Source organism: Hemiscyllium ocellatum, chromosome 17, assembly GCF_020745735.1.
Source record: "Hemiscyllium ocellatum isolate sHemOce1 chromosome 17, sHemOce1.pat.X.cur, whole genome shotgun sequence".
In the NCBI taxonomy this organism is placed as follows: Eukaryota; Metazoa; Chordata; class Chondrichthyes; order Orectolobiformes; family Hemiscylliidae; genus Hemiscyllium; species Hemiscyllium ocellatum.
The window spans coordinates 4,092,402-4,106,075 of record NC_083417.1 but is presented as its reverse complement, the minus strand read 5'-3'; the positions used below and the strand labels follow the sequence as shown (position 1 = coordinate 4,106,075).

Genomic DNA, 13,674 nt, shown 5'->3' with positions numbered 1-13,674 from the left:
ACTCCTAGGTCTCTCCGTTGCACAACACTCCTCAGGACGTTACCTTTACTGTATAAGTCCTACCTTGGTTTGACCCAAATTGCAACACCTCATGCATGTCTATATTGAATTCCATTTGCCAATCCTCACCCCGATCTGATCAAGACCCCTCTGTAATTTTTGATAACCTTTCTCATTATCAACGTTACCTCCTAATTTTGTATCATCCACAAACTTATTAATCATGCCTTGTAGATTCACATCTAGATCAATTATGTAAATAACAGATATCTAAGGTCCCAGCATAACAAAATCCTGCCATCTCAGGAATCGTGTGATTGGTAACCCATCCACCACCTTCCTCTGACAGCAGTGTGTACCATCTACAAGACACAATACAGGGACTCACCAAGACTTCTTTGACAGAACATTCCACACCCTCAACCCCCCACTATCTGGAAAGACAAGATCCCTCTCCAATAGCATTGTGGGTCTGTCCACAGCACATGGACTGGGTTGGTTCAAATTGGTAGCTCACCATCACCTTCTCAAAGGCAGCTCGAGATAAGTGATAGGCAATTAGGTGCTAAATACTGACCCTGTCACTGATGTGACATCCCAATAAAGAAAGAAAATAAACTTTTCCTGATCTAGAGAACATTAAATCAGTCAGAACATTGACAGTTGTCTCTTCCACTTGCCTTGAATATTCTTTACTGTGACTCTGACTATTTGGCGGATCCTTTGAGTATTTGCAGAGTGTTACAGTATGTACGGTATTGGTGGTATCGCCAGTTAAACATCATGTATTCTTTCCTAATGAGGCAATTCTGTCTGTCGTGGTGGATGGTGTCTTCTTGCACAGAGAGGTGGAACAACTGATTGAGGCAAAAGAGATCAACTCGGTTCCATACCTGCTGGGAATCACCAATCAAGAATGTGGTTGGCTATTGGCAAAGGTGAGATTAGTGTCAGATTGGCTCTGAGTTGATGGCTATCGATCTCGGACTGGCCCAGGAGCTGCGTGAGGGACATCGTCTCCCTTCCACTTCCCTTCCACTTCCAATGTTGATTTATTTCCCATATTTGGAGTTCAGTCGTACCTCCAGTGCATCACCCACCGGCCCCTTTCCCATTTGGTGTCCAATGGTGGTATTATCACCAGACTGTTAATCCAGAGACCAGGTAATGTTCTGGGAACCAGCGTTCGAATCCGCACGGCCGATGATGGAATTTGATTTCAGTACAAATCTGGAATCAAAATTCTAACGATGACCATGAATCCATTGTCGATTGTAGGGGAAGCCCACGGGGCTTGTAAATGTCATTTAGGGAAAGGTGCTACCATCCCTTCTCTGGTCTGGCCTACGTGTGATTCCAGACCCACAGCAACGTAGTTGATTCTTAATTGCCCTCTGGGGCAATTAGGGATGGGTAATAAATGCTGCCTCGCCAGTAATGCCCACATCCCTTGAATGAATTTTTTTTAAAAGCTGCCTGTGGAGAGAGAGATCCGTGGCTAATGGTTCAGATAAATGACCTTTCACCAGACGTTGGCCAACTTGAATTCGTTAACACTGTTTCTGTCTCCGCCAATCCCCTCAATATGACAACAGCCCCTTTCTGATCTGCTGCTCCTAGTAATCCTATCCCCTAGTGCATTCCAAGTGTATGTCGCAGTTCATTGTAACAAAGGCTGCATCTATGGATTGTCTCAAGTGTGGGGTGGAATTTAGTTGTTTTATTTCCCTGTTAATTACACCTCCTGTCTACCCTGCCTGAAAGAGCGCACTCCCCAGGGATGTTCCTAGGATTATGTTATTGGTAAATTTGTGATTAATTTTTTCACTTGTATTATGTGGTATCCTCTATTTATATTCTGGTGGGGAAATAATCCTGCTTTATTCAGGAGACATTGCTGTCGTTTTAATCATGAGTTGAATTCTCTGTCATTCATAGAGTCTCTGTTTAATTAGACTCTGATTTCAACTGATCGGCTAGTGCTCTACTGAAGGACACACGTCATGGGGTGAGGTTGACACATTGACCCCCCTTCCCCCAGTTGAATGTGACAGTCAGCTGTTATTCAGGCAAAGTGATGATGCACACGTAACGTTTGATTTGAACTATTGTGCCCTTCAGATGTTGAGCCCACCCGGCTGGGAGGAGGGGATGGATCGGGAGACCATGGAGTCTGTCCTGACGAACATGAGTCTGGTGAGTTCTCAACAGGTCCTGCCCTTTAGGCTTTTAGACAAGATTTGGAAACCAGCCATTTCTATGTTGTCAGCTGCAATCTTTTTGAATTGTGACTGTGGGCGGAAACAGGTAAAGGTCTGTTTTAAAACCAAGGAATGAGGAAGGAATTGCTGCACTATTTAAAACGGGGAGCTGGTTGAGAAGCAGTGGGGGAGGGGAGAGAAGACGCCCCAGCACTGGGATGTGGGGAGAGTGATTTAGCTGGCAACGAGTAGCTGAACTGCTTTGTGCAGATGTGACCAATCGCAATAAGAACTCTCTGATTGGCTCCTGGGCAAGTGAACAATTTGGGAGTTTACTGTAGATGGAGAGAAGCCTCTAGACTGATATGTGAGCAGATTCTGTTTCTCTCTCTCTCTCTCTCTCTCTCTCTTGCTCTCTGTCTCGCTCTCTGTCTCTCTCTCTCTCTCTCTCTCTCTCTCTCTCTCTCCCCCCTCTCCCCCTGTCTCTTTTCCTCTCGCTCTCCCTCTTTCTCTCTGTAGTCATAGAGATGTACAACTTCGGTCCAACTTGTCCATGCCGACCAGATATCCCAACCCAATCTAGTCCCCTCAGCCAGAACCCGGTCCACATCCCTCCAAACCCTTCCTATTCATATACCCATCTAGATGCCTTTTAAGTGTTGCAGTTGTTGCAATCTTCCAATTCTTCTGGCAGCTCATTCCATACACGCACCACCCTCTGAATGAAAAAGTTGCCCCTTTTGTCTCTTTTATATCTTTCCCCTCTCACCCTAAATCTATGCCCTCTACTTCTGGACTTCTGCACACCAGGGAAACAACTTTGTCTATTTATCCTATCCATGTCCCTCATGACCTTATAAACCTCTATAAGGTCATCCCTCAGCCTCCAACACTCCAGGGAAAGCATCCCCAGCCTATTCAACTTCTCGCCACAGCTCAAATCCTCAAATCTGGCAACATCCTTGTAAATCTTCTCTGAATTCTTTCAAGTTTCACAACATTTTTCCAATAGGACGGAGACCAGAATTGCATGCAATATTCCAACAGTGGCCTAACCAATGTCCTCTATAGCTGCAACATGACCTCCCAACTCCTGTACTCAATACTCTGATCGATAATGGAAAGCATACCAAATGCCTTCTTCGCTATCCTATCTACCTGCGACTCCACTTTCAAGGAGCTATGAACTTGCACTCCAAGGTCTCTTGTTCAGCAACACTCCCTAGGACCTTCCCGTTAAGTGTATAAGCCCTGCTAAGTTTTGCTTTCCCAAAATGCAGCACCTCGCATTTATCTGAATTAAACTCCATCTGTCACCTCTCAGCCCATTGGCCCATCTGATCAACATCCTGTTGTAATCTGAGATAGTCTTCTTCGCTGCCCACTACACCTCCAATTTTGGTGTCATCTCCAAACTTACTAACTGTACCTCTTAAGGTCACATCCAAATTATTTATATAAATTATGAAAAGTAGTGGACCCAGCACCTATCCTTGTGGCACTCCACTGGTCACAGGCCTCCAGTCTGAAAAACAACCCTCCACCACCACCCTGTCTTCTATGTTCTATATCCAAATGGCTACTTCTCCCTGTATTCCATGTGATCTAACCTTGCTAACCAGTCTCCCATGGGAAATTTTGTTGAACGCCTTACTGAAGTCCATATAGATCACGTGCATCACTCTGCCCTCATTAATCCTCTTTGTTACTTCTTCAAAAAACTCAATCAAGTTTGTGAGACATACTTTTCCACGCACAAAGCCTTGCTGACCGTCCCTAATCAGTCCTTGCCTTTCCAAATACATGTACATCTGTCCCTCAGGATTCCCTCCAACAACATGCCGACCACCGACGTCAGGCTCACTGGTCTATAATTCCCTGGCTTGTATTTACCACCTTTCTTAAACAGTGGCACCACATTAGCCAACCTCCAGTCTTCCGGCAGCTCACCTGTGACTATCGATGATACAAATATCTCAGTAAGAGTGGTTAGCACTGCTGCCTCACAGCGCCAGAGACAGGGGTTCGATTCTCACCTCAGGCGACTGACTGTGTGGAGTTTGCACATTCTCCCCGTGTCTGTGTGGGTTTCCTCTCGGTGTTCCAGTTTCCTCCCACAATCCAAAAGATGTGCAGGTCAGGTGAATTTGCCATGCTAAATTGCCCATAGTGTTAGATGTATTAGTCAGGGGTAAATATAGGGTAGGGGAATGGGTCTGGGAGGGTCGGTGTGGACTTGTTGGGCCAAAGGGCCTGTTTCCCTGTGGGGAATCTAATCTAGTCCATGCCAACTAAGTTTCCCAAGCTAAACTAGTCCCACCTTCCCGCATTTGGCCCATGTCCCTCTAAACCTTTTCTATCCACGTATCTGTCCAAATGTTTATTTTAAATGATGTAACTGTACCTGCGTCCACCACTTCCTCTGGCAGCTTATTCCACAGATGAACCTCCACCTGTGTGTAAATGTTATCCCTCAGGTCCCTTTTAAGTAGTTAGACTCTCACTTTAAAAATATGCCCCTAGTTTTGAACCCTCCCCCCACCCCGGGGAAAAAAACATTTGCTGTTCACTTAATCAATGCCCCTCATGATTTTATAAACCTCAATAAGGTCACCCCCTCAACCTCCTACGCTCTGGTAAAAAAGACCCAGTCTATCCAGTTGATCCTTATCACCCAAACTCTCGAATCTCCTGGTAAATCTTTTCTGAACCCTCTCCAATGTAGTAATATCTCTGCTATAGCAGATTTGATTGAACTTAGTCCAAGGAGCTGAGGTCCTCCAGTGGTATCAGTTCTTAAACCTGATCGGTGAATAGAGTTGACACAGATCACAGGAATGTAAATGCATCAACAAAAACATATTCATATCTAATTCCTTGGTTAGAAGACTATATCGTTAGGGCTGGGAGTGCTCGTTCCTTACTAAGATTGATATATTGAAAGATTGCTGGTAAGTATTTATTTCTGCAGCGAGACTGGAAACCAGGGGGTTGTCATGAAGGTAAATTCTCCTTTTAAAAACTGCATTGATTAAAAGAGCATTCCTCCCATTACAGTCACTGAAGTGGAGTCGGGGAGAGTTATCCAAGAGGGAACAGGTTTCTGGCCCTGGGTGTTCTTTCCCTGCTGCCTGTGAATGCCACACTTCCCCAGTTTGTGTTTGTGAAGCTCCTTGAATAGAATTCACCCCACAGCAGCGTACACTGACTAACATTTCCTCATTTCTTCATGTAAAGATTAATAAAGATTTCCTGAAGATGACCGTTGATGAGTATTTGGGTGACACACAGGACAAAAGCAGAATCCGAGATTTGTACCTTGAGCTGATGGGCGATGTATTTATGTTGATGCCCACGATCGAATTTGCCAGATTTCACCGAGGTACGGAATATAGGAAAAGCTTTCTCTTTCTCACCCGTCCCTTTCCGCATTTTTGATTTGCAAACTCTTCCTCTTGGTTTTTCTTCAATAACGGAATGGGGGTGTCACTGGCCGGGGGTGTCACTGGGGGGGGTGTCCCTGGGGGGGGATGTCACTGGGGGGGGTGTCCCTGGCCGGGGATGTCACTGGCCGGGGTGTCCCTGGGGAGGGTGTCACTGGCCGGGGGGTGTCCCTGGCGGGGGTGTCACTGGGGAGGGTGTCACTGGCCGGGGGGTGTCCCTGGCCGGGGGGTGTCCCTGGCCGGGGGTGTCCCTGGCCGGGGGTGTCCCTGGCGGGGGTGTCCCTGGGGAGGGTGTCACTGGCCGGGGGGTGTCCCTGGCGGGGGTGTCACTGGCCGGGGGTGTCCCTGGCCGGGGGTGTCACTGGCCGGCGTGTCCCTGGCCGGGGGTGTCACTGGCCGGGGGTGTCCCTGGCCGGGATGTCCCTGCGGGGGGTGTCCCTGGCCGGGGGTGTCCCTGACCGGGGTGTCCCTGGCCGGGGGTGTCCCTGACCGGGGGTGTCCCTGACCGGGGTGTCCCTGACCGGGATGTCACTGGCCGGGGGTGTCACTGGCTGGGGTGTCCCTGGGGGGGGTGTCCCTGGGGGGGGTGTCCCTGGCCGGGATGTCCCTGGCCGGGGTGTCCCTGACCGGGATGTCACTGGCCGGGGGTGTCACTGGCCGGGGTGTCCCTGGCCGGGATGTCCCTGGGGGGGGTGTCCCTGGCCAGGGTGTCCCTGGGGGGGGTGTCGCTGGCCAGGGGTGTCACTGGCCGGCGTGTCACTGGCCGGGGGTGTCACTGGCCGGGGGATGTCACTGACCGGGGTGTCCCTGAGGGGGGTGTCCCTGGCCGGGGGTGTCCCTGGCCAGGGGTGTCACTGGGGGGGGTGTCACTGGCCGGGGGTGTCACTGGCCGGGGGTGTCACTGGCCGGGGTGTCCCTGGGGGGGGTGTCCCTGGCCGGGGGTGTCACTGGGGGGGGTGTCCCTGGCCGGGGGTGTCACTGACCGGGCAGCCATTTGTTGCCCAGTTCCTGATTATCTTTTGAGAAGGTGGTGGTGAGCGGCTGTCTTGAACCATTGCAGTCCACATGCTGTCTCTGAGACCCACCGTGCTGTTAGGGAGGGAGTTCTAGGATAAAGACCCAGCAACACAGTAGGAACTGTGATATAATTCCAGGTCAGGGTGATGAGTGGTTTGGAAGGGAACCTGCTGGTGGTTATATTTCCTTTGTATCTGCTGCCCCTGTCCTTCTGTAGAGGCCATAGGTTCGGAAGGTGTTGTAATTGGAGATTTGGAGAGTTACTGCAGTGACTCTTGTAGATGGTGTTCCCTGCTTCGCCAGTGCATCATTGTGAAGGGAGTGAGTGTTAAAGCTGGTGGATGAGCTCCTGATCAAACAGGCTGCTTTGTCCTGGATGGTATGACCATATTGTGTGTTGTTGGAGCGGCACACCTTGTCTCTGCCTTCCTTCCATTGTCCTTTTCTTGAGCACCACCACAACCCCCCAACCCCCTCAAATCAAAGAGGATAAGGCAGTACAGGGCATTAAACTTATCCAGTCCACTACTGAATCACTTCCACTGACTCCCAAACCCAGAGTAAACCCATTCTGAGTTGGGACTGCCCCTTTCCAGCTTTCTGGAACCTATCCCAGTTTCTAAATCCTAACTCCAGTGGGACCTGCATTGGACAATGAAGACTTGGGACTCCAGCTCCATGACACCACTGTTAGGGAGAGGGGGGGGGGGGATTATCAACTGAGGTTCCTGCTCCTGAAAGAGAGAGGGACTCCTCTGTTACTTATCTTTGCTCTCAGGACAACAGTCTCAGTTTCTCGAGCCTCTCAGTCTGATTTAAGAGACTGATCTCTCTGTTTGTTCTTTGCAGATGCTGGGAACACAGTCTTCCTGTACGAGTTTCAGCACAGACCTAGTGTATACGGAAACAGCCGGCCTGACTTTGTCAAGTCTGACCATGGCGATGATATTGGATTTGTGTTTGGTGCTCCCTTTTGGAACAGCGATGTTAAATTATTAGGTGAGAATATCCCCTGGAGTTTTACCAGGTGTATTTTGAAGTCCTGCTTGACCAGCTGAGTATGGTCTCCAATCTCACGGACACTGGGCAGAGGGTTTAACGAGCATCGTCTGTGGTTCAGTAATTCCCTGGAGAAACCTTCCAACAAGAAATGCAAGTCCTAAATCAATATACTGCACATGCTGGAAACCTGAAATAAAAACTAAAATATGAAGGAAACAGCAGCTGTGGAGAAACAGAGAGAGAGAGAGAGAGAGAAAGAGACAGTGTTAACATTTCAGGACAATAACCATTCTTCAGTCAGTGCTGTTCTCATGAAGGGACATGGAGACCTGTTTGTTGAACTCAACAGAAAAGCTGCATAATCTTTGACCAGGTCTTTGGTTTTAGTAGTTTGTAAAGTCCAATTTTTGAGTAACCTGCAGCAAGTTTCTTTGGGGGTTAAACTATAAAATGGTTCCTGCCGTGTTTGAACTGGGGGGCAATCGTGTCACAACACATGCACACGCACAGAAGCATACACAGAAGAAAGAAGAGAAAAAGTGCAAAGAGGTTACAGGTAAGAATAACTTAAAACTCAGAGGTATGACCATTAATTCACATCATTTTGAGAAAATCTGTGACCAGTGCATATTGCATTCTGGAGGCTTAACTTGCATATTCCATCTGACAGTGGTTAGAGCATGGCAATGCAGTTTCAAACCAAATGGAGGATTTCTTCGCAAAATCCATTTTTGGAGAGGCTGAGGCAAAAGGCTGGTCTAGCTGGCAGAGAGTGAGCTTTGCTGCAGCAATACGAAACCCTGTCTGGAGCAGGTCAGGGGGTGACTTTATCCAGTGTCAGGAACAGCGCCTTAGAAAGGACATATCATCTTCAGGAAGGAAATAGGACTTCATCAGAATGTCGGTGGGATTGATTTATCTCAAATGGAGCAGTGTCTTACCCAAGGCACACATCACTGAGTGAAACAGAATGGGATGGAATATCTTTGGAGCTTGTATTTTGTCAATAAAGGATGGTCAAGGGGTAGAGCTGCCTTTAGATGCTGGATCTCAGTGAAGGGGGAGGGTGGCTTCAATCTGAGATTGATGGAGTTTTGCTGCAGGGGGGCACAGAAGCCAAGGTGAGTGGATGGACTTACGATTCAAATCAGCCACAATCTCATTGACTGACAGAACTGGCTCGAAGGGCTGAGTGGCCACCAGCTGGTCCTTTTTTAAACAAGTCGCTGTTCCCTGACTTTAAGTAGCACCTGTACACAGAAACGGTATTAGTGGTTGAGTCAAGGTTACCTTCATCAATGCTGCCCGAACTGCTGCATCATTTTGAGCATTTTTAATTGTTATTTTAAATTTGCAGTAACCACAACCAATATCCCAACATTTCAGTGTCACTGAGAAGGTGTCATTGTGAGGATATCACTGGACTAGGAGGCACCCAGGCTAATGCTTTGCAGACAAGGGTTCAAATCCCACCACAGTACTTAATCAAATTAAAATCTGAACATTGAAAGATATTCTCAATAGTTATGACATTGAGACCATCTGTTCACTCATGAGATCTGACATCCTTCCCGGCCTGGCCAATATGGGACTCCAGACACACAGCAAGATGATTGACTTTTAACAGCCCTCAGAAATGGCCTCACAAGACACTCAGTTCAAGGGCAATTGGGAATGGTCAGGTGTTGGCCTGGTCAGTGACACCCACATCCTGTAAAAGTTTACCATCTATTGAGAGGGCAGCAATATTGAGGGTCTATCTCCAGCACGGGGGCTTCCGCAGTTCCAGAAGGCAGCTCGCCATCCCTTTCTCAAGGGGCAACTAGGGACGGGCAATAACTACTGACCCCGCCAATGAGACCCACATCCCAGAAATGAATTTTAAAAAGAGTCGGTATTTCTTGTTGATGACTCTGGTTCAGAGCTGGATAACTGCAGCATGTTTAATCTCCTAATAATTACCTGTGTGTGTTGTGACCTCTCCTGCAGTAAATGTCACTGAAGAGGAGCTGGCTCTGAGCAGAACAGTGATGTCCTACTGGGCTAACTTTGCAAAGAGAGGGTAAGTTGTATCTCAGTGTGGCCCAGAACAGGCTGGGGCTCTGCTCTCTGGGAAACAAAAGATTAGATTACTTACAGATTAGATTAGATTACTTACAGTGTGGAAACAGGCCCTTCAGCCCAACAAGTCCACACCGACCCGCCGAAGCGCAACCCACCCATACCCCTACATATACCCCTTACCTAACACCATGGGCAATTTAGCATGGCCAATTCACCTGACCCACACATCTTTGGACTGTGGGAGGAAACTGGAGCACCCGGAGGAAACCCACGCAGACACAGGGAGAATGTGCAAACTCCACACAGTCAGTCGCCTGAGGCGGGTATTGAATCCGGGTTTCAGGTGCTGTGAGGCAGCAGTGCTAACCACTGTGCCACCGTGCCGCCCAAAAGACTAAGGGGTGACCCATTAGAGGTCTTTAACGTTACAAAGATGTTGAATAGGGTGGATCTGGTGATGGTTCTGTTGCTCGACTAGCAATTCAGCGATGTGAAGGCATGTCCAAATCAAATACATTTAGAATTTAAAACTAGTTTCCATAAAAATTACCCTGAATCAATTATTTTCTTTGTTACTTTTTATCGTAATGTAATGATGATTTCAGGAACAACATTTTTCCTTCTGTATACTTGTAGAGAATAATTTCTCATTCTGCTAAACTGTGGAGGGGTGGTAGAACAATGGGATGAGGGATGTCAATGATGTTGATAGAATAGAGCAGCTGGAATTGTGCTGCTTACAGAGAGAAAGCTGAGAGGAGATCTAATCATGGTGTTCAAAATCCGGACAGATTAAAGAGAGAGGAACTGTTCCCATTGGCACAAGGACCAAGAACAAGAGCATCAAGATTTAAAGAATAAAAGAAGCAAAAATGAAATGCAGACAAATTCTCGGCCAGCGAGTGGTTGGGATCTGGAACTCACTGCGTGTGTGTGGTGAAGGCAGCTTCAACTGACACTTCAAAAGGGATGGTTATTTGGCAAGGAAGAATGAACAGGGTTTTGTGAGATAGCAGGAGATGGTCCTCTGGGCGACGCTCATTCAGAGAGATGGGACAGGCATGATGGATTCAGGGATTCTGAGTGGCTAGCATGTGGAATGCACAGCCTGACAGGGAGTTTGCAGAGGGGAAGGAGATTAACAGAGGGAGGGGAAGTAAATTGCAGGGGAAATCTACAGAAAGCGAGTGGAACTAGTCAAAATGGTCTTGCAGCTGGCCTCGGTTCAGAGGGGTGGGTTGTAGCATTGCTTCCTGTCTGGTATCTTAAAGACTTGGATTGATGGGCCTAACCAATCCTGGGTTCCATGTCAGTAATGTGTGAAATTGTCTTGGTTACAGCAATCCCAACGGGGAAGGGCTGGTATTGTGGCCACTGTATGATCACGATGAAGGATACATGCAGCTGGACCTGAAGCAACAGGCCGGGAGCAAGCTGAAGGAACACCGCGTCCAATTCCACCTCGAGCTACAGAAACAAGAAAGAAAGAAGAGTGAGCAGAATGTCAAAGCTGCTGGCCACCAGCGATCAGAGCTCTAACAATCCCATAATCAGCTGTTACCATAAGCCATAGGAGCAGCAATAGGCCATTCAGCCCATCGGGCCTGCTCCACCAGTCAGTGAGATCATGGCTGGTCTAATAATTAATAACTCCCTTTCCTGCCCTTCCCCCATAACCCTTATCCCTTCCTGATTAATAAGTCTGAGATGGACAGATTTTTAATGAGCAAGTATCAACAGCCCTCTGTGGGAAAAAATTCCATAGATTCACTCCCCCCTGAGAGAAGAAATTCCTCCTGATCCCTCTGTTAAATGTGTGACACCTTGTTCTGGGATTTTACTTTCTCATCCTAGACTCTCCCACAAGGAAAAGGCCCCTCTCTGTATCTAACCTGTCCGTTCTCCTAAGAATCCTGTCTGTTTCAATGGGGTCATCTCTTATTACTCAACCTACTCGACTTGTCCACATAAGACAGTCACTTTAAACCCAGGATCAGCCGAGTGACCCTTCTCTGGATTGCCTCCAGTGTCAATCCTCCCAGAATAAGGGACCTAAACGTGATCACGGTAACCCAGTTGTGGTCTGACTAGTGCCTTGTGTCGCTTTAACCAAACCTTCCCTGTTTTAACATTACATTCGCATTGAAATAAAGGCCAGCTTCCTATTTACCTCACTTGTAACCGACTGAACTTAGAACCTAGCCTTTTGTGATTCATGCATGATAACTCTCAAATTCCTCTGTTCTGCAGTCTTTCCCCATTTAAACAATGTTCAATTCCCTGTTCTTCCCACCAAAGACCATAACTTCTCGTTTCCATACATTATATTCAATCTGTGGAGATTTGCACACTCCCTTCACCTCTCTGCAGATTTTTGTGTCAATCTTTCCACTCTTCAGATCCACTGTCAAGATCACAGAGCTGTAATTCATTCTTAAACTCTCCTTTTTTCTGTTTCTCCCTCCAATGATATTTTTATTTTTCCAACGTTTGTTTCGCCTTGTCCTCGCCTGACTGTGTAAATCCAGGGGATGTAGGTGTTGGCCCATGAGTCACGACGCTGTGTCAGTGCAGCCCATTCTAGTGGAATCATGTGAGATGGCCTACACCGGTCTCCAGGCAACAGAACGTCACCACCCAGTTTATGACTGAGGCTGGAAGGGGGCTGACACGGGATTCCCAGCCAGTGGTGGCATGATGTTAATGAGCCAATTGGAGCCCTGTATCCCAGTGCCCACTGCAATTCACTGTTGACTGATGATGTACCAGGAAACTGCCTCACAGCCTCCAAGAAGCCACTCAGCAAACTGGGCCTTCCAACAGCTTCCTATCAGGCAGCCCATGGGAAGGGGGAGGCTGCTAAAAGTCCTGCTCTGCTCTTGCTTCTAACTCCATTCCGTTTCCCCCCACCTCCTTCCCCTGACCCACTCCCCATGTCCCCTATGAGGCTTGTCTCCCTCATTGATCCCAGGCCCCAGTGGGTCCTGTATCTGCCACTGATTCATTGGTTAGAGTTTAAAAAAAAGATTTTGGAATCCAAAGTAGGCAGGAGGCTGGAAGTACACAGCAAGCCAGGTGTCATCAGGAGGTGGAGACATCAGTGTTTCAGGTGTAATCCTTCTTCAGGACTGAGGGTGGGTTTAGAAGGAGCTGCAGATAAAGGGGGTGGGCAGGGACATGGTGGTGAAGTGGGGATAGATGAAGGCAAATGGAGGGTATGACTTGGCTGGTCAATGGGAGGAATGAATCTGGTTGCTGGAAGGGAGGGGGAGAGGCTGGGAAGGGAGTCAGGGAATGGGAAGAGAAATTATTTGAAATTGGAGAACTCAGTGTTGGATTCCCTGGGCTGAAGGCTGCCCAGGTGGAGGATGAGGTGCTGTTCCTCCAATTTGCGTTCTGGTTCCCTGTGGCCATGGAGGAGGCCTAGGATGGTCATGTCAGAAAGGGAGTGGGAAGGGGAATTAAAACAGGTGACAACAGGAACGTCAGGTTGGCCCCTGCGGGCCTGGCTGAGATGCTTGGTGAACCGTTCCCTAATTTACATTCGGTCTCCCCGAGGTAGAGAAGGCCACATCGGGAGCAGCTGATGCAGTAAACTCGGTTGGAGGAGAGGCAGGTGAACCACTGTCTCACCCGGAAGGACTGTTTGGGCTCGGAATGGAACTGAGGGGGTTGGGTTACTGACAAGTTTCACATCTTTTCTGGTTGCAGGGGAAGGTTCCTGGGGGTTGGTGGGAGAGTGGTGCAAACCAAGGACTGTCGAAGGGAACAGTCCTTGTGGAGGCAGGGAGGGGGAGGTGTGCTTGGTGTGGGGTTGAGTTGGAGTTGGCAGAAGTGTTTAAGGATGATGTGTTGGATGCAGAGACTGGTGGGGTGGTAGGTGAGGACAAGGGGCACTCTGACTTTATCGCGTTTGAAGAGGGGGTGGGGTTAGAGCAGTGGAGCGG

At 48.3% G+C, this 13,674-nt stretch overlaps 1 protein-coding gene across 1 annotated transcript in view; it reads left to right on the top strand.

Annotated features, from left to right (window-relative positions):
- The window catches only part of ces2b (carboxylesterase 2b), an 80,061-nt gene extending 68,149 nt beyond the window's left edge, over window positions 1-11,912 (top strand). The window contains exons 20-25 of the mRNA XM_060837925.1: window positions 804-938; window positions 2,122-2,196; window positions 5,439-5,583; window positions 7,511-7,660; window positions 9,653-9,725; window positions 11,068-11,912. Coding sequence (XP_060693908.1) covers window positions 804-938; window positions 2,122-2,196; window positions 5,439-5,583; window positions 7,511-7,660; window positions 9,653-9,725; window positions 11,068-11,266 — 777 coding nt within the window. The 3' untranslated portion in view covers window positions 11,267-11,912. The remainder of the gene's footprint in view (window positions 1-803; window positions 939-2,121; window positions 2,197-5,438; window positions 5,584-7,510; window positions 7,661-9,652; window positions 9,726-11,067) is intronic.
- Window positions 11,913-13,674: the final 1,762 nt, after the last annotated feature.